Source organism: Elgaria multicarinata, chromosome 4 (genome assembly GCF_023053635.1).
Source record: "Elgaria multicarinata webbii isolate HBS135686 ecotype San Diego chromosome 4, rElgMul1.1.pri, whole genome shotgun sequence".
NCBI classification, from domain to species: Eukaryota; Metazoa; Chordata; class Lepidosauria; order Squamata; family Anguidae; genus Elgaria; species Elgaria multicarinata.
Window position 1 is genome coordinate 137227238 of NC_086174.1, and position 19161 is coordinate 137246398.

The 19161-nt window shown below is 41.6% G+C and overlaps 1 protein-coding gene across 1 annotated transcript in view; it reads left to right on the plus strand.

The window, feature by feature from the left end:
• MFSD2B (MFSD2 lysolipid transporter B, sphingolipid) overlaps positions 1–17476 on the plus strand; it is a 48766-nt gene extending 31290 nt beyond the window's left edge. Inside the window, exons 7-14 of the mRNA XM_063125485.1 lie at positions 717–807; positions 897–1018; positions 3266–3349; positions 6135–6215; positions 12012–12121; positions 13518–13661; positions 16484–16660; positions 17416–17476. Of these exons, the coding sequence (XP_062981555.1) occupies positions 717–807; positions 897–1018; positions 3266–3349; positions 6135–6215; positions 12012–12121; positions 13518–13661; positions 16484–16660; positions 17416–17422 (816 nt within the window). The 3' untranslated portion in view covers positions 17423–17476. The remainder of the gene's footprint in view (positions 1–716; positions 808–896; positions 1019–3265; positions 3350–6134; positions 6216–12011; positions 12122–13517; positions 13662–16483; positions 16661–17415) is intronic.
• Positions 17477–19161: the final 1685 nt, after the last annotated feature.

The following is a 19161-nucleotide window of genomic DNA, read 5'->3' on the forward strand; positions in this document are numbered from 1 at the left end:
GGGGTGTGACAGTCCTATACAGGCAAATATGAGATTAGCAAAAGTGGGTATGTCTGGAGCTAAAAGAAATATGTATTGCAGCACCATCAAAACATGTGGCATTTCACAGCATAACCTCCCAAAGCAGAACCCCGCTCCAAAGGGCTTATGATCTTGAGGTGGGGGTGGGGTGGGGAAACAGAATGAGGGAAGGCAGAGGACAGTTGAATGTGAGCAAATGTAATTCTGCTTTCTTAGAAATCATTGTAGTTGGGGATTAAATATCTAGCTTTACTGAGATCTATGTGAGATTTAAAAGAGGGCAGGGCACCTACAGCTTTAACTGCTGTGATGAAGAGGAAATTCCACCAGGTTCCCCATATATACAAATGACACCTGCTGAAATTCACTTTTCAGTACAACTGTAAAAGATGCAAGAGCCCTGTCCTCCTTTTCATATGGTTACCCTAGTTATACACTTCCCAGTTCCCCAAGCAGCAGTGTGTTCCAGGAGCAGCATTTTTTTGGGTCTGATTTCCTTTGGAACAAAAGAGAACTTATTTACAATACTGCTACTATTCAGTACATCTGTTGTCATCTTCCTCACCCCTCCCCTCCCTAATGGCTGTTTGAGCTATGATATAAGTATGTTTTTTCCACTGGTGTCATTTGAGGGAAATATCCTTATCTTTCTGCATTCCTTACTAACCCCCCCCCCCGCTTTTTCCCGCTCAAAGAAAGAAGTCTACATGATTTCAGCAGGAGTAATAGGAACAACATACCTTATTGGCATTGTTGCTCTTTTCTTTGGAGTAAAAGAAAAAAATGGTGAGTGTATTTAATCCTTATAAATGTTTTAATACATTTATTTCCTACTTTTAAAATACAATATCATATATATATTCCACTCCTTATAGATCTGTACACCATACAGTCGGACAAAAAAGTTCCTTTCTTTAAGGGACACGAGCTCACTATGAAGGATAGACCATATTTGATACTTACAGCAGCATTTCTCTTGATCTCAACAGCAGTTCAGGTAATTGTTGTTTATAAAAGAGCTTGCATCTGCCAAGCTGATACCAATCCTACATCAGCTGTGATATGGAAAGATGGTCATATGCATGTAACCCCACTTTCCCTACCAACAACTCTTTGTTGGGGAGAGAAGTATGGGATCTGGGTTCAAAATGCAGTGGGATTGATGATGGGGAAGAAATGCCAGTTCCACTGTGGCACCAGCCCACCAGCCCTACATTTCCTGAAAGGAGAGAGGGGAAGCAACCTGTGGGTAACCTATTCAAATACGAAAAAAGCCAAGAGAGCTAGAATTTATTTAACAGGTAGGTATACAATTCAAAGCAAGTCTCTAAGTAACAGTGGTTGGTGTCCAATAACTAGGGTGACCATATGAAAAGGAGGACAGGGCTCCTGTATCTTTAACAGTTGTATTGAAAAGGGAATTTCAGCAGGTGTCATTTGTATATATGGAGAACCTGGTGAAATTTCCTCTTCATCACCACAGTTAAAGCTGCAGGTGCCCTGCCTTTTTAAAAATCTGGTCACTCTAGTATAGCTCCTGCAGCTTTAACTGTTGTGGTGAAGAGGGAATTTCTCCAGGTTCTCCATATATACAAATGGCACCTGCTGAAATTCCCTTTTCTATGCAACTGTTAAAGATACAGGAGCCCTGTCCTCCTTTTCATATGGTCACCCTACAATAACGGAGTTAGGACTTCCCATCTGCATGTGGGCCCCACTGCCACCTCTGTTCCTCCAACCCTGCCAAGCTACAAGTAAAAAAATTAGGACATAAAAGCAGCACTACAGATGAGGCACCTTGTCTAATATATATATAAGTGTATTTTTATGATACGTGTGTACAATACACAGATCTCAGGCCGACATTCAATGAGATAATTGTGCCTGGTGACCATCAGCCAACTTAATGTCAGTGGTGGAGCACCTGCTTTGTATGCAGAAGGTCCCAAGTCCAGTCTCTGATTGCTCCAGTAAGGCAAGAAGAACTCCTATCTGAAGCCCTGGAGAGCTGCTGCCAGTTAGTGTTGACAATACTGGGCTAGATGAACCAATGGCCTGATTCAGTCTAAGGCAGTACCCTATGTTGATTGAGCCCCATTGGCTAGTTATTTTGAATGATCCTTAGACGTATGTAACGTCCATAACCTTGCGAAATATCAAATAGTATACGCATGGGAGACTTTTCCATACCAAAATATATACCGTAATCTGAAAGGGGAATCATCTTTTTGGTTTGAGTATTTGGGGTATGTATGTTATACATTTTTGATAAAGTGTGTTGGAATTAGAAAGCTATATGGGGAATCCGTTTTAAATAAAATGGGGAAGTAATTATCTGATGAACAGTGGAAGCCTATTTTTATCTCAGCCACAGCTAAAACCTTTGGAAAGAAAATCCTTGTAAAATTCTATTTCAATGCCTCTTGACTCCAGATAAGATACAAACAGGATATGTAAGACACTCAAGGTGATAGATATGTAGAATGGATAAAGTTTGTTGTATTCAAATGCATAACACGTTAGAGAATGTGAAATTCTTTTAAATCCATAACCTATATTATTGGATTAAAATAAAATAAAGTGTGCATCTATCAGATATGCAAGTATTTGGTAATGTTATCAGCAAAAATCTTAGTAGCCACTAATTCTGTTTATATGCCATCAATAACAGTCCTAATATAGTATATAGCCAAAAATATGTTTTTGTTAGATTTTGGATAAGCCATCATATGTTGGGAAGATGGAGATTTATCTAATATGATTATTATTTGCTTGAGTGCACCCTTTTTTCCAGTGGGCATATTTGTTCTTGATTGTTTCAAAGGTTCTTATTTATTTTCATTATATTAATTCACACTAGACGTTACACTTTTACATGCCCTGTGAACAAGTTTTGATGTTTTTAATGTATTCAAAGAGCAGATATATTTACATAGTGCAAAATGCATGTGAATGGCTGGAGATTTTGATCATGCTCCTATGTAGTAAAAGCTTAATTTTATTTATTTATTTATTTCATTTATATACTGCCCCATAGCCGAAGCTCTCTGGGCGGTTTACAAAAGTTAAAAACAGTGAACATTAATTTTCTTTCAACCCAACATGTTTTAATTGTTAGAGCGACCAATTAGGATGTGCTCCTATTCAGGAAATGTGTGATTGGTAAATGGGAAACCAGATTTAAATCACCTTGCTTAGTTACAACGTTTGAATTGCTTTTGTTTTTTTGTCTTCAACTCACCAGATTGAACAAGGCAACTTTGTCCTCTTTTGTACCCAGGCAGCCGGCCTTCGCAACCACTTTCAGAATTTAGTGCTGATGATCTTGGTAAGCATGAGGACAAAGCAGAGTTTCCTTGTGAAGAAAGTAGCTCTTATCATCTTGGTTCCATGGGTGCTTCCAGGCAGAAGGTTCTTAGCACTCACGATCCAAACCCCATTGTGCAGCTATTCCATCTTTTTCTCTTTAACAGGTCTTTTCTCGTAAGTAAAAAAGATAGAATAAATGTTGGGACAAACCACAGGAGGGCTACATAGTCAAGACAATATTTGGATGCCCTGTAAAATTCTGTGAATGCAGCAGCGTGAATGCACAATAAAAGAATCATCTCAAAGCAGCCATAACATTTATTTATTATAGCGCTTTTATCCCACCCTTTAACCAAAAAAAGGCTCTCAAGGTGGCTTACAAAAATAATTATCCAGATCTGCATGGAGGTTTTGTTTGTCTGTATTTTTAAAGGAGAGTAATATACAGTGCAGTCCTAAATCCCATGGTAACCCAGCAACGGTGGGTTGTTGGGGTGGTTAACAAGCCACCCATAACCCTAAAACAGCCCATGGGTTCTAGGTTGCTTGTCAACCACCCCAACAACGCACCCTCTCCAGGTTCACACATAACAACAAGGTATGGCATGCCACTGTGCAGCTCAAATATTCAAAATGACAGTAGCCACCCCAACAAGAAATCCCACAGGGAAATTCACGCATGGTGGCTTTTCATTGACTGGGTTCGGACAACCACAAGGGTAAAAGAAACCGTTGTGGCTTCTCCCCTTGCCCCTCTGCATGTTGCATGCGCAACTGCAATTTGCGTAATTACCCTCAACACAGCATTGGTTACCTTGTCATCTGAACCCAGCACAGTATGCAGTGGGGGTGGCTTCTTACCCATGCCACAACCTGTGGCTTGTAGTAGGAATGGTGGCATGGATAAGAAGCCACACCCACTCTGCACTGCACTGGGTTTGCACAACACAGCAACTCATGCTGCATCGTGCTAATTATGCAAATTGCGGGGGCAAGGGAAGAAACTACGATGGCTTTTTTTTACCCCCATGAACACTGCCATTATGTGCAAACTAGGTCAGTGTGTTTTAGGTTTGCAGCTTTATAATCAAAAAAACACACACACACCTTAGTTCTTCCATAAGTCCAAAGATGACTATTTTTGGCTATTATCTGGCTACCTGATCACCTTTTTGAGCCATGTCTATTGAATAAACATGAGATCTTCTTGGGGTGATCCTATGGTGACCATATGAAAAGGAGGACAGGGCTCCTGTATCTTTAACAGTTGCATAGAAAAGGGAATTTCAGCAGGTGTTATTTGTATATACGGAGAACCTGGTGAAATTCCCTCTTCATCACAACAGTTAAAGCTGCAGGAGCTATACTAGAGTGACCAGATCTGAAAGAGGGCAGGGCACCTGCAGCTTTAACTGTTGTGATGAATAGGAAATTTCACCAGGTTCTCGGCCTCCTGGCAATTGAGCTATGGAGTGCCGCAGGGCACCATCTTGTCCCCAATGTTATTTAACATCTATATGAAGCGGTCATTAGGGGATTTGGAGCTAAATGCCATCAATACGCTGATGACACGAAGCTCTATCTCCCTGTGACAACTGAATCAGGTGAGGCTGTGCAAGTCCTGGACCAGTGCCTAGACTCAGTAATGGGCTGGATGAGGGCCAATAAACTGAGACTGAATCCTGGCAAGACGGAAGCCCTGTGGGTGAGTGGTTCCCGAGTCCGGGAGACAGGCTCATTGCCTGTTCTGGATGGGGTTGCTCTGCCTCTGAAAGAACAGGTTCGTAGTTTGGGGGTACTCTTAGACCCGTTTCTGTCGTTGGAGGCTCAAGTAGCCGGCACGGCTCGGAATGCCTTTTACCATCTTCGGTTGGTTCGCCAACTACGGCCTCTCCTGGACAGGGATAGCTTGACCACGGTGGTACAGGCATTGGTAACCTATGTGGGGCTGCCCTTGAAGCTGCTCCGGAAGCTGGAGCTAGTGCAGAATGCTGCAGCTCGGCTGTTGTCTGGAGCTGCCCCTTTCCAGCATGGAACTCCTCTGCTGAGGGAACTGCACTGGCTGCCTATTCGCTACCGGGCCAGGTTTAAGGTTCTTGTACTAGTGTACAAAGCCCTAAACAACTTGGGACCAGGATACCTGAGAGAGCGCCTTCTCCCTTACCAACCTGCCCGGTCACTGAGGTCATCCGAGGGCCTGCTCCTGGTGGTTCCACCTAGATCTATCCTCCAATTGGAATCCACCAGGGGAAGAGGCTTCAGCGTGGTGGCGCCCCTCCTGCGGAATTCCCGGCCTCTGGAGGTCAGACAGGCTCCGACCTTGTACTCCTTTCGGCGCCTCCTGAAAACATCTTTATTCCAAGAAGCCTTTCTTTAACATGCAGCCTTGGATTTCTGTGTTGTTGTTTTTGCTTCTTTTTAAATTTTGTTTTAACTGTTTTATTCTGTTTTTATTTTCATTTTACCTTGTACACCGCTCCGAAATTTTTTCAATGAGGAGCGGTATATAAATATTCTAAATAAATAAATATATATACAAATGACCCCTGCTGAAATTCCCTTTTCAATACAACTGTTAAAGATACAGGAGCCCTGTCCTCCTTTTCATGGGGTCACCCTACACGGTGATCCTATATGGTTCAGTTTGTGGCCTCCCCCCTTTTGTGATGTTTGAAACGATTCATATTCTATCTTGTGCTGGTAATTTTTAACCTGTTTCGCCAGCCCTCCGGAGCCTTATAAAACATGTTCCTCCCACCCCCATCCCATCCTTCTGTTGACATGATCTTTCTCATCACTCATAGGTCTCAGCAGTACTGAGCATTCCATTGTGGCAATGGTTTCTGAAACATTTTGGCAAAAAGAGTGCAGCGTGTGGGATTTCCGTAAGTAGGCCACTGAGGCACAGCATGTTTGCATTGGCTATTACTGGGATTGTGCCAAACATGTTTAGCAAGTCCCAGATGAATCTTGAAATTTGTGAGATCCTCCCTTTCAGGCCTTTGTACTGCTTATCCCAGTCAGGCCAATATTAGGTACCACTGTTTCTAACTTGTGTTTGACATCCAGATTTGTCTCCTGTTTGCATTCCTTCTTCTTCAGATTGGCTCCCTTGCCCCTTCACACTACGGGTGGGTTATACCCTATTGAGACCAGTAGGGGGAAGATTATTAGATTGTAAGCCTATGCGGCAGGGTCTTGCTATTTACTGTTTTACTCTGTACAGCACCATGTACATTGATGGTGCTATATAAATAAATAATAATAATAATAATAATAAGATTGGGATTAGAGACTACCTCTGGGAATGCCGCACCCTGTCTTGCAACCTTCTAGAACAGTGGTTCTCAACCTTTTTTGCTCCATTCTCCCCTTTCACCATTGTTCAGAATATAATTCCCCCCTTCCCAAAATAGTTTAACTCAAAAGGTGCATTCCAAATAATATGCATATAATATTGAAAGGGGCAACGCAAAGCATGGCCCCTTTTACATTCTCATCTCCCATGCTTTGCATTGCCCCTTTAAATGGGAAGCTTGAAACTTCTAGGCTTGTAAGGGAGGGAAAAGAGAGCAAAGACCTGGCTTTTGCAGACAACATGACACTTTTCTGGGATGTTTTTAATGATGTGTAGGAAGACATAATCTACAAGACATCATACTTTACTGAATAGTGGTCCCAATTCCCCCCTGGAACCCTAAAATTCCCCCCGGAGGGGAATTCCCCCCTTGTTGAGAACCCATGTTCTAGAGGCTTTCCCCCCTTGTTGAGAACCCATGTTCTAGAGGCTTTCCCCCCTTGTTGAGAACCCATGTTCTAGAGGCTAACTAGTGTTTCCTTTAAATCGGTATTTTAAACTCTGGCCGTGACTTCAGATCCCTGGTTTAAGGGACCCTTTAGCTTTATTCTCAGTTAATGTTGGCAATGGCAAAGCACTTGTTTTGAGTTGGTGGTATAGTATAAATAATGATCAGAACATTCCTAAAAAGTTATTTTTTATTCATTTTTATTTATTTATTATTGCGTTTATATCCCGCCTTTTTTCCTCCAAGGAACCCAAGGCGGCGTATAAAATCCTCTTCCTCTTCTCCATTTTATCCTCACAACAACCCTGTGAAGTGAGTTAGGCTGAGAGTCTGTGACTGGCTCAAAGTCACCCAGTGGGTTTCCATGGCTGAGTGGGGACTAGAACCCGGATCTCCCGACTCCCAGTCTGACACTTTAGCCACTACATCACACTGGCTCTAGTTATCCTGCCACTTTGCCTTTTTGCAGTTTACAACATCGTCGTTATGTTTCACTTTCCCCTCCTGTTCCTGTTAAGGGCTTGTGCTATGGTCATTAACCAAAGTCCCCCCCCCTGCACTTCATTGTTGCCCAAATAAGGGAATTATAAAATATGAGAGTTTCTGAAGGAAGGTATTTTACACGTGCAGATTGTCTATTAGAGTGAATGGGAAGACTAAAAGCAATCACTACCTAAAATGGTTTGTCTGCAGCAAAATACTAGAGCTGTGCGCTCCGCTCCGCAAATTCGAAACTTCGACAGTATTTGCAGAGTGGAGTGGGGATAAATACCATCAAGTACCTTCGGAACAGAGCTCCATTGGAGCTTCAAACCGCTTTGAGGGTATTCAACGGTGTTTTTTAAGCTTTCGGAGGCTTGTTTTGACTTTAAACAATGTTGCTGCACTTAACTGAAGACTTCTCCATATAAAGAAGGCGCTGAAGAGGTGAGGGGTAGCTTTGAGATTGACATCTGTGGCTAACCAATTAGCCATAGTGGTCTCCCTGTCCCCCTCCAATCACAATGTTTGGGGGGAGGGATTGCAAAATGATATATCAATTTGTCCTTGCCCTGTAAGAAGCCATTCCTTCTGCTAGCTCCTGCAATGTTGGAAGGTGAGTGAGTGAAAGAGCTGCTTGCTTTTTGCAGTCTGTCTCAGTGTCTCTGCTTTTTTTCTACTTCTTGTTCCCTTGTGCTACTTTCTTCTCATTGTTACTCACTGTCTATCCAATCCAAAAAAAAACCAAGTCCCAAGCACCTTTTATACCCACCCCTCACTCCCCCTTTGCTGTTACTGAGTGTGTGTGTTTTGCTGTTGTCCCTATCACCCCCACTAAAAAATCTTCAAAAAAAACCCTCTGTGAGTTCTGTGTTGTTGTGTCTACAGTCTGTCAGTGTCTTCTAGTTTGGGTGTGTGTTTCTATGCTGTATGTTAGTTGTGCACAAGCACACAAAGTTGTTGCACAAGCAGCACACATTTTAATTTTCACACAAATTAATAAAGCTTGCCCCATACATCTAATTCCATAATGAAGTGTGGAATGGGTGCTACTTTGACTGACCTCTCCTTTCCCACATTTTGATCTGTGGATATCTCACCTCTGCTGAGCTCTAGGTGCCCACCTGCCCACCAAATCTGTGACAGCAAAGGTGCCCTTCCCCAAAGAGGAGGTTTGACAACCTGAGTTTGAAGGATATGGCTCTAATTTTGAAACCTCAAAATTTAGAAAAATCCTAAAAATCAATGGATGAATAGATTTGTGTCAAACTTGGCACAGCTAAAGCTCTACGTAAGAGCTATCATGGTGCCAAGTTTCATCTCTTTATCTTTAAAAATGACAGAACTGGAAGCATTTTTGTTAATTCCCATTGGCTATAATAGAGCAGCTATTCAAAAATGGAGCGAATCTTTGACAGAAGATTTGACAGAGCAGAGCAATAGAGCTGCTTCAAAATTCGAAGTGGAGCAGCACCTCAACGGAGATTTGCTTTGAATTTCAAAGCCGAGCAGAGTCGCTTTGCACAGCCATATAAAATACTCATAGGAGCTCTGAGTTTCTTTCCTATCTTCTCTACTTATGTTAGCGGAGCTTCTAAGACTATTAATCTGAGCCTGTGCTCTATTGGATCATATTCCTTCTTCACGAGAAAATCCTATTTTGTGGTGATATTGGTTTATATATTTCTGGGTGCATGGGTCTGCAAGTGGGTAAACATTACTGCTGTGCTTCATCTGCTTAGTGCAGGCACGTTATAATCTTGCATTGCTGGAGTGCTCTCTTGTGGTGAAACAATGGCTGATGCTGAATATTGCAGACATTCATGTGTGCACTCTGTGTTTCACGTCCAGAGTTCTGTTGCTTGCTGCCTCTTTTGTGTTTAACAGAAATGCTGATACCATAGTCAGTCATTTATTTGCAAGTTAAAGGCCATTAATAAAACCTATATAACATTCTAATGTGTAAAACAGAAAATTAAAAATTGGATAATCAATCAATTGAAAAGAGAGTTTAGTGAACTAAACTGAACTAAAATATGCCTAGGCCTTTACACACACAAAATCTTATTTGTAGTTAGCTGCAGTCATAGTTATGTCTTTAGCATGAATTTTTGAAGCTGCTAAGGGAGGTGTGGGCTGTGCAGCACCCGTGGGCGCACCAAGATATCCCCCAGTGTACCTGTAAAGCCTTTTGTGCGGTTTTTGACTCACCTCTGCTGCTGCTTCATCTCCCAATTGGCATGCTTTCCAAGTTAATGGAGTGACATCACTCCATTGAATTTAATGGAGGTGGGGAAAGGGATTTACTGCCAGAAAATGGCTTCATAGAATCATAGAATAGTAGAGTTGGAAGGGGCCTATAAGGTCCCCCGCCCCACAAACATCCCTTGCCAAAAAACAGTTGAGGGAGAGAAAGAAAAGTAAGAATTCAAAGAGGAGTGCTGATGCAGGATAAGGCTATCAATGGCTACTAGTCCTGATGGCTTTATACTACCCCTAGTATCAGAGGCAGTATGCCTATAGATCCCAGTTGCTTGGGAACATGGGTGGGATGGTGCTGTGGCATTCATGTTCTACTAGTGGGTTTCCCACAGGCAGCTGTCTGGCCACTGTGTGAGCAGAATGCTGGACTCTTTTTAGGCCATAGCTAGACGGGGCGAAATCCCGGGGCGATCATGTCCCTGTGTGTTCACATGACACACAGGGGATCTCGGGATCAGGGAGGGATGATTGCGGATTAACAGGTAGGTCTAGCTAAGGCCTTAGATTCTTACTGGGCCCCCCCAAAAAAGTGATCATCCAGTGCCAGGGACAGGGACGCTCACTACATTTTACCTCCCACAGCAATTTGTGGTGGTGCCCAGGACACTTTTTCAAAATGTGAAATGTGCCCATTGGGCCAAAAAGTTTCCTGCTGGGTCACTTGACTATCCTGATCAGACAGCAGGTAGCCTGCATTTCTTTAAGGAGCGTTCAAGTTGCAATCCAGATATAATAGGCTCAAGGCATTTTGAACGTGGTAATGCAGATAAATTACACATCCATATTTTACCAGATCTTCAATTTCTGAGGATCTTTAAATACAGAGTCACTGGTCATGAGGGATCTGACAGCTATCAAATACTGCTATTAGCATGATTTGAAACTGTAAAAAGCTAAAAGCTTATATAAGGTTGGGAGAAGACAGATCTAAAGAACACAAGGCTCTTAAATGCTTAAATTTCTAAAATCCATAAAACTAAAAAATTTAGAAGACAAAATGACCTGCAGATCCAACATAATGTTTTGATTAAAAAAACAGTTTCCGCTACTCTGTCTTAGAAAATGAAAGGGAGTTCCTTAGAAACGCAGAATGATAGAAGATTGTTAAATCTGGAGGAAGAGAGCTGTCCAGCTGTCTGCTGCTTGAATGCTTAGATGTTCTAGGCAGGCTGGTTGGTTTGAACAGGCTTCTGTTCGAATGCTAAGGCCTGGATAATATTGGGAACATAAATTTAAAATGGATAGCCCATGCTCACCTGTAAGAAATTCTTAAATTAGGAAAAAGTGGTCATACAATATTATTATGATTGGCAGATTCTTTCCTAGTAGGGCACTGGTGCATTTAAGAGTAATGTGTGTCTGTCTTACGCTCTCATGGATAATGAGTTACTGGGATGAAAACTGGTGTTTCCTTGCATACGTGCTTCTTTAACAGTTGTGTATGTACTCCTGGGCACCTATACAATCTGTGCAGGAATCAGTAGTATATTTCTGCTCCTTAAAAGTATATTTCTGCTCCTTTTTGTGAACCGCCCAGAGAGCTTTGGCTATTGGGTGGTATAAAAATGCAATAAATAAATAAAAATAAATAAATAAAAGTGTAGAGCTTGCAGGAGAGGGAGGATTTCAGGACAGACAAAGATTCTTGACTGTGACAGGAGTTCTTCATCCAATTCTCCCCTGGGCTGAAAACAGCTGACAACAGGTGTGTAGTCAACTTAGCAGTCAGCTGAATTCGTAAAATTAATAGTTTTTTAAAAAAATTCATTGCTCTTTACCAGACATACAGCTTGCCTTATATTGCCTCCTTATATTTGTGCTTAGCATCCACATCATTTAAAAAGACACTGTAAAAGTAATGTCAAGAATTTGTTTTAGCCTTGATTATTACATGGAAAATCAAAACTCCTTACTTTGTGCCTTTTCGTTGTAAGTGTTACGTTCTCGTGGGTAGATTGCCACTACCAGAACGGGCCAGTTTTCAAAGGCCTCAATTTGACAAATAGAAATCTTCTAACATAATGTGACCTTACTAAATATTGTTTCAGTGTTCTATATCACAAAGACGTTCTGTTTTATGTTCAACACTGGATTTCATTGATTAATATTTTCTCTGATTTTCTTTTCTTCTAGTGGATGATTCCTTTTGTAATCTTGATGGTGACCATGCCAAACCTTATCCTTGCCTACATGGTAGCTATTGTATGTGGCCTGAGCATTGCAGCATCTATGCTGTTGCCTTGGTGAGAATTGTGTGTGTGTGTGTGTGTGCGTGTGCATATATACCAGATGGAAATGAGCAGTTCTCAACATTTAAGGGAAACATTTGTGACATGGTAGGATGTGTGAGACATTAGAGTCCTTGGGCAAGCTCGCCTATTGTAGATGAGAATGGCAGTGGGATAGCAAAAATAATCTTATTATGCCTCTATTATCTCATCCTTGAAATATTGCCCAGCAGAATTATTCTGTTGGGATCAGGATCAGGTTCAGAGGAAGCAGGATTGGAGCCCTTGGTTATTTGCTGTAATAAATTTGCCAGACACTTTGAGGAGAAAGTCACTTATAAATGTAGTTGGGCACTTTAAGCTGGCTATTGCATCTGTAAAAGGACAACAACAATAATGACGATGATGATGATGATGCAGCAGCAGCAGCATGTATGTAGTCATTAGTTTTTGCTGACAGAATTTTCTGTTCAAATGGAGGAAGGAATTTTCTTTAGATTCAAATATGTGGTCGTATTCTAAGCCACCAGAATACCTAGAGGTCCTTTGAGAAATTGCTGTCTGGCTAGTGTATATATAGATATTTGATGGCTCTCTTTCTGAAGTAATAGCTTGAAAGTTTTTTTTGTTTTTTCTTTTACAAATTTCTATTATTGCTGCTTGTTACATAGTTTTCCTGAGGAATATGGGACACTCATTCAGTTATATTATTGGTTGCTCTAGATATTGCTCCCTCTTCAGAAGTAATTAATTTTGATGTTAATCAAAAATGCAGTTCCAGGGCTCATCTACACCAAGCAGGATATTCGACTATGAAAGCGGTATATAAAAGGCAGGAGCCACACTACTGCTTTATAGCGGTATTGAAGTGCACTGCAGGATCTACACTATTGCTTTATAGTGGTACTGAAGTGCACTGACAACTGTTGGGGCCCAGGACACATCTACACCAAGCTGAATACAACACTATGAAAGTGGTATGTGGTAGTATGTGTCAATGGGCCCCAGCAGTTGGCAGTGCACTTCAGTACTGCTATAAAGCAGTACTGTGGCTCCTGCCTTTTATATACTGTTTTCATAGTCGAATATCCTGCTTGGTGTAGATGAGCCCCTTGTCTCCCTCACCCATGCTTATACCTGACTAATAAAGTTCCACCAATGCTAAGTCTCTGCCCACTAACCTGAGGGAAATTATTGATTGCTTCAGGATTCTTTTCCAACCTGACCTAATTAGTTTACAAAAACCTCATGTTTCATTTTAAATTAGTAAGTACTATAGTATTTCTTAGTCGTGCCATGAAAGGTGAAATTCTTTGGGGGAAATGTATGTGAATAATGAAATGCCATGATATTTCCTAGTGATATCAAATGAAGGTATGCGTTTTGTTGTTGCTGTTGTTGTTGGCTAAAGGTCCATGTTGCCTGATGTAGTTGACCACTTTGGAGTGCAGCATCCTCATTCCAGAGGGCATGAAACTATTTTCTATTCTTCATACATCTTTTTTACTAAGATATCAGCTGGCATAGGACTGGGAATTTCTTCCTTCAGTCTGGGGTGAGTACTTTCTTATATTAATTGAATCAGTTAGTTTTAAAAGGGTTGCTTCAGTTATTTCACATACGTGTAATCTTTAAAAGTTGAAAATTGCTGGTAGTTTTATGGGGAACCACTGTCATTATTGACTAGGACTGGAGATACACATTTTTAAATTCCACACCAACCCTGAGAAAATGTCAAATATTTCAGAAAGTTTATTTATTGCATTTCTATACTGCCCAATAGCTGAAGCTCTCTGGGTGGTTCACAAACAATTATTTATTTGCAAAAGTATAAATTGCTTTACACCTAGAAATGATTCCCAAACAGTGAATAGTGAAAACAATCATAATATGAAAATGCAAAAGAATACAAATATTTTAAATCAAGCATGTCCCACAAGCCTTTGTAACAAGTGGAGCAGGTTTGTGGCAGACACATCTCTGTGGAAATGTCTGACCCCTGAAGGTGGCCTGTTGGGAAGACACTTTGCTCTGCATCATCACCAGCTGTGGCTACCAGTGCCACTCCCATAATGCACAGCACGGGATACGGGAGCTGCCTGGAGGCTGGGGAAGATGCGCTTGTTAGACCAGGATGATGGGAAGGAGGCTCAAAAAGTATAAAAACAGCGCCACTGAGGCAACTCTGCTTCAGAAAGCTAATGTGAAGATGAATGGGACAAAGATTATAAAATGTTTTAGTGTACTAAATGGTAAATAAGTACAAAAATTAGTATCAAATAATAAATAAATGATGTACCCGCTAACCACAACTGTGAGCATAGTATTAGTGTAGTATCTGCCTGACTCTGTGTATGTCTCAGGCTTGGTTAAGACAACATGATAACCCACACTCAGGGGTTGATTATGGGTTAAGTGTGGGTTGTCATTGAACTGTGGGTTGTTGTTGAAATGTGGGTTGTTCTGTTGTCTGAACCCAGCTGTGATAACAAACCATGGCTTGTTGCCATGAGCAACCCACAGTTCACAACCCAACAACAAATCATGGGTTCTCCTTATTGGTTGTTCATGGTTAACAAATCATGGTTTGTTAGCATGGCTGGGTTCAGACAACATAACAACGTAACAACCCGCATTTCAGCAATAACCGAAGTTCAACAACTCACACTCAAGTGTGGGTTATCACGTTGTCTAAGACTGTTATAGTGTGCAGTGTGCACCAAGCTCTGTATTAGAACACACTTTCATATGTTTTCAATAAAGTATTATCCATCCTCTCATCTGCCAGCCTGCTGGTAAAGGTGCTCTTTCTCTGTTCACCCTCCTCTTATGTAAGGACTAGGAAGGTGTAGGGACTTATAGTAGCAAGGCTTCAGAGGTGCTCAGATGACCTTTGAAGCGTAGCTCAGCCTCAGATTGATTCCCTAACCCTCTCCAGCTCCAGGCTTAGAGATGGTGGACAGGAGGACAGGATTGTCCTTAATTTCAGAGGCTATCCAAGATGCAGCATGAGCGATAAGGTCAGGGACAAGACCCAGTTTCTTGGAGGAGGAAGAGATTGCACGCTTGCATTGGCTGCCTGTATGTTTCCGAGCCCAATTCAAGGTGCTGGTTTTAACCTATAAAGCCTTACACGGCTTGGGGATCACAATACCTGACGGAACACCTCACCCGACATGAACCTATCCGTACACTACGCTCAACATCTAAGGTCCTCCTCCGGGTGCCTCAGAGGATGGCAACAACAGAGAGGGCCTTTTCAGTGGTGGCCCCCCCAATTATGGAATGATCTCCCCACCGAGGCTCGTCTGGCGCCAACATTCTTATCTTTTCAGCACCAGGTCAAGACTTTTCTCTTCTCCCAGGAATTTAACAGCATATGCTTAGGTGTTTTTTTCCTTCTTAACTGACCCCAGAATAGTTGTTTTTAAATGAATATTGTCTGTTTTTATGCTTTTTATGGTTTTAAATTTAATCTTTGTAAACCGCCCAGAGAGCTTCGGCTATGAGGTGGTATATAAATGTAGTAGTAGTAGTAGTAGTAGTAGTAGTAGTAGTAGTAATAATAATAATAATTCCCAGTGACCACAAACTTCTGTTTTGCTGCCATTGTATTTCAGCATTTGTGGACTACTATGCATCTGCATAGCAACCTTCATCGGAGCCCCACTGCATTATTTCAATATGTATTTTGACATGAATGGGTGTCTCCATCTGGCCCAATGGTTGTTGCATATGATTGTTTTTTCTTCAGGAGATCTAGGTTAAGGTTGTTACATGTAAATCAATTTGTCAAATGATCTGATGGATTTTAAGAAGAGTTAAGAAGCATAGTGCACTGGTCAATTTAAAATCGCTGCATAAAATCCGCTGCATTTTGATTAGAGATCCCAACAAATGTAATTGGATATAAATATTTGTGGTCAAGGGCACAATCTTATGCATGTTTAGAGAGAAAAAAGTCTTACAGCTCCCATCGTTTTTCTATCTAAGTATGCATAGGATTGCACCCGAAAAAGTGTTTATATATAGGATGAAACAGATTAATTCCAGAAAGTAAAACTGGTTTGCCAAGGATTTTAACTGCAGAATATAGTTATTGATGAGCAGGATTGAAGGAACCAGCCAATACTGATAGAGATCAAGACAATATTCTCTTTCTTAGACGTTTAGTAGTCTTTGTGCAATGCTTTCATTTGCAGGTCCTAATGTCTGCATTGCTCAGGCTTGGAATGACATATATCTGAGACTCTGGGGAAGGAGCCAATAAAATACTAGAAAGAAATGAGGGCAAATTTTCAAATTGGGAGGGAAGAGGTTTATCTGTACTTGACAGTTTAAAGATATGACAGTATCAGCTGTGTGACTTTTTCATAGACTTGCAGGTTTCGAATCAGGGGTGTGCACACAACCCAAGAGTGTGACTACAGTGCTGAAAGTCTTGATCGGTGCAGTCCCGCCCATTCTCATACTGATAGGCTTATCTGTACTCGTGTTCTATCCGATCACTGAGAAGAGCCGAAAGGAAACTAAATATGCCCTTGAAAATATGAGGTAGGTTTGTTGTACCAACAACAGATTCTCCTAGGCCAGATCTACATGTCGTTGCGAAGGCGCTTCCATGCGCCTTTTTTAAAGATGTACCTAAAAGAAGCGCCTCTTTCTTTACTGTGTGTACTGTGAGCTAGGCAGCGCCGCCTGCGGAAGAATCTCTACCCCATTCAAAGACGCTGCTCTGCTCTGGCTGCTTCCCCCTTGCGTGTTCTTCCATTCGAATCATCCCCCCTCCCACCCTGTGGCTCTTCTGGCGCGTCCCGGCGGTGGCGGCTCCTCCTGCAAAACACTTTTCTCCCTCAGTGTGTTTGTATTTGCGTTTGCGTGCGCGTGTGTGAGCACACACCGAAGAGAGTCCCGGGGAGATGACACCGCGGGGGAGAGCGAGAGGCAGGAGCTGAACTCATCCGCCGCGCGCACGCAAATGCAAATACAAACACCCCGAGGGTGTAAAGTGTAGTAAACACAAGTTTACTACACTTTACTACACTTTCTCTAGGATAAAGGAGGCATAGTATTCTTAATGCAAAAGTGAAAAGCCACTCTGTTGTCCAAATATATTGTGCTAAATATAGAGAATTCCTCTAGTGATCTAGAAAGCAAGGCCTTATACTTTGAATGTAATGTGTCAGTTCCCTTGAATACCAGAATTTATTTTATATACAGTATATAATAAATTAATTTCCTTAATTTCTTTTCTTTCCACCCCTCTTCCCTCCCCATCTCCTTTTCCTCGTGTTTCGCATCTTTTTTAGAATGTAAGTCTGAGGGCAGGGACTGTCTTCTTTACTGATTGGTTGTAAGCCACTCTGGGAGCCTTTTTGGCTGAGGTGTGGGATAAAAATACCCTAAATAAATAAATAAATAAATAATAAACAATATTGATGTTATACTATTTAATAACTCCAGGCACCATGCACAGCAAGTAAAAATATCATCTATGAAGCCAATATGCTCTATTTGATTATTAAAACAAACTGTAAGGTCAATTCTCTGAAATTTCAACCTGTTGAACATATGAAAACTATCTTATACTGAGTCAGACCACTAGTAGTTGTATATGGTCTCACACCACCTTTCCTCAGTTTCAGGTAAGTAAACGTCCTTCCCAGGTCTGTTATTTGTGATCCTTGTTAATGGAGGTTGAACCTGGGGCTTTCTGCATGCTGAGCATGTGCTCTGTCACTGAACAAAGGACGTTTGAAGAAAACAGCCTTGGGACTTGCACGGGGAAAACTGGCTTCAAAGTGTTGGAGCCACTATATTTTAATGGAGATGAATGGGTAGCTAGGCTCTTCCAAAGGAGGTGTTCTCTGACTTATGAAGACTTCTGTTTGTTTAAGGTTTTGTAAGTGAGAGTCGACATTTTGAATTGGACCTGGAAGCTATTTATTTATTGCATTTTTATACCACCCAATAGCCGAAGCTTTCTGGGGGGTTCACACAAATTTACTTGGGAATAATAATCCAATAGAAGTTCTTTATTGTGTCTTAGCAAATTGCCATTATAAACAAACACAGAATAAAACACAGGATAAAACACTATACAATTTAAAGCTCCACCAACAAACCGTTTAGAGTTGACTAGTTTTCCATACAGCTTTTTGACTTTGTGGCACGTATTTGGAGAACATTGACAAGAAATTTGTCAGTTCTAAATGATACATACTTCTTAGCATCGGACAATAGGAAACAAGTCTTAATAAGGGATGGCCTTCCCTTGAACAATCTTAACCACGGGTGAATGTATTTGTTTCTGAGAATAATATTGGGCTGTATCCAATGTTAGTCCTACTTAGAATAGAGCCATTGAAATGAATGGGACTTAAGTGAGACCATTATTGGATACAATCCATTGATGAGGATTTCTGACCTGCTGTGGCTTGTTGTGGGTTACTTAACTCACAATGAGCCACAGCATGCGTTGGCAGCAGGTTGCATATCCAATTCCCATTCAGGTGTTGCCCTATTGTGCTAACCCAACTAGTGTGGGCTATGCAACAACACATAACCCTAAAATAGCCCTGGCATAAGCCTAAAGCAGGCCATGGGTCATACGAGGGTTGTTTAATCCTCACATAACCCATGATCACCAGGTTTGCATGACACAACAACCCGCGAGTGAGGGTTGTATTTTCAAAATAACGGCCATATGCGCCCCATGACTGCTGCAGCCTCGCTGTAGGTTGAATAAACCCTGGTGGGCCGTTGTGTTGTGCGAGCAGCCCTCCAGTTGGAAAACCAGCAGAATATGTCAACACTTCCCTATTTCTTATAACAGGTGAGCAGCCACATTCTGCACAGGCTGATACTTGAAACATTACTCAGGGACCGGACCATGTGAAGCACTTGGCAGCGGCCAGGTCTAAAGGTTACAAAAGCATGGGGCAGTGGCTGATAGCTCCTAACTTCTCAGGAAATGTGTCAGATGATATGTAACTGAAAGTAAGCCCTTTTGGACGCACAGTGTCAAAAAGCCAGTGCCCAGACATTGCAAATGT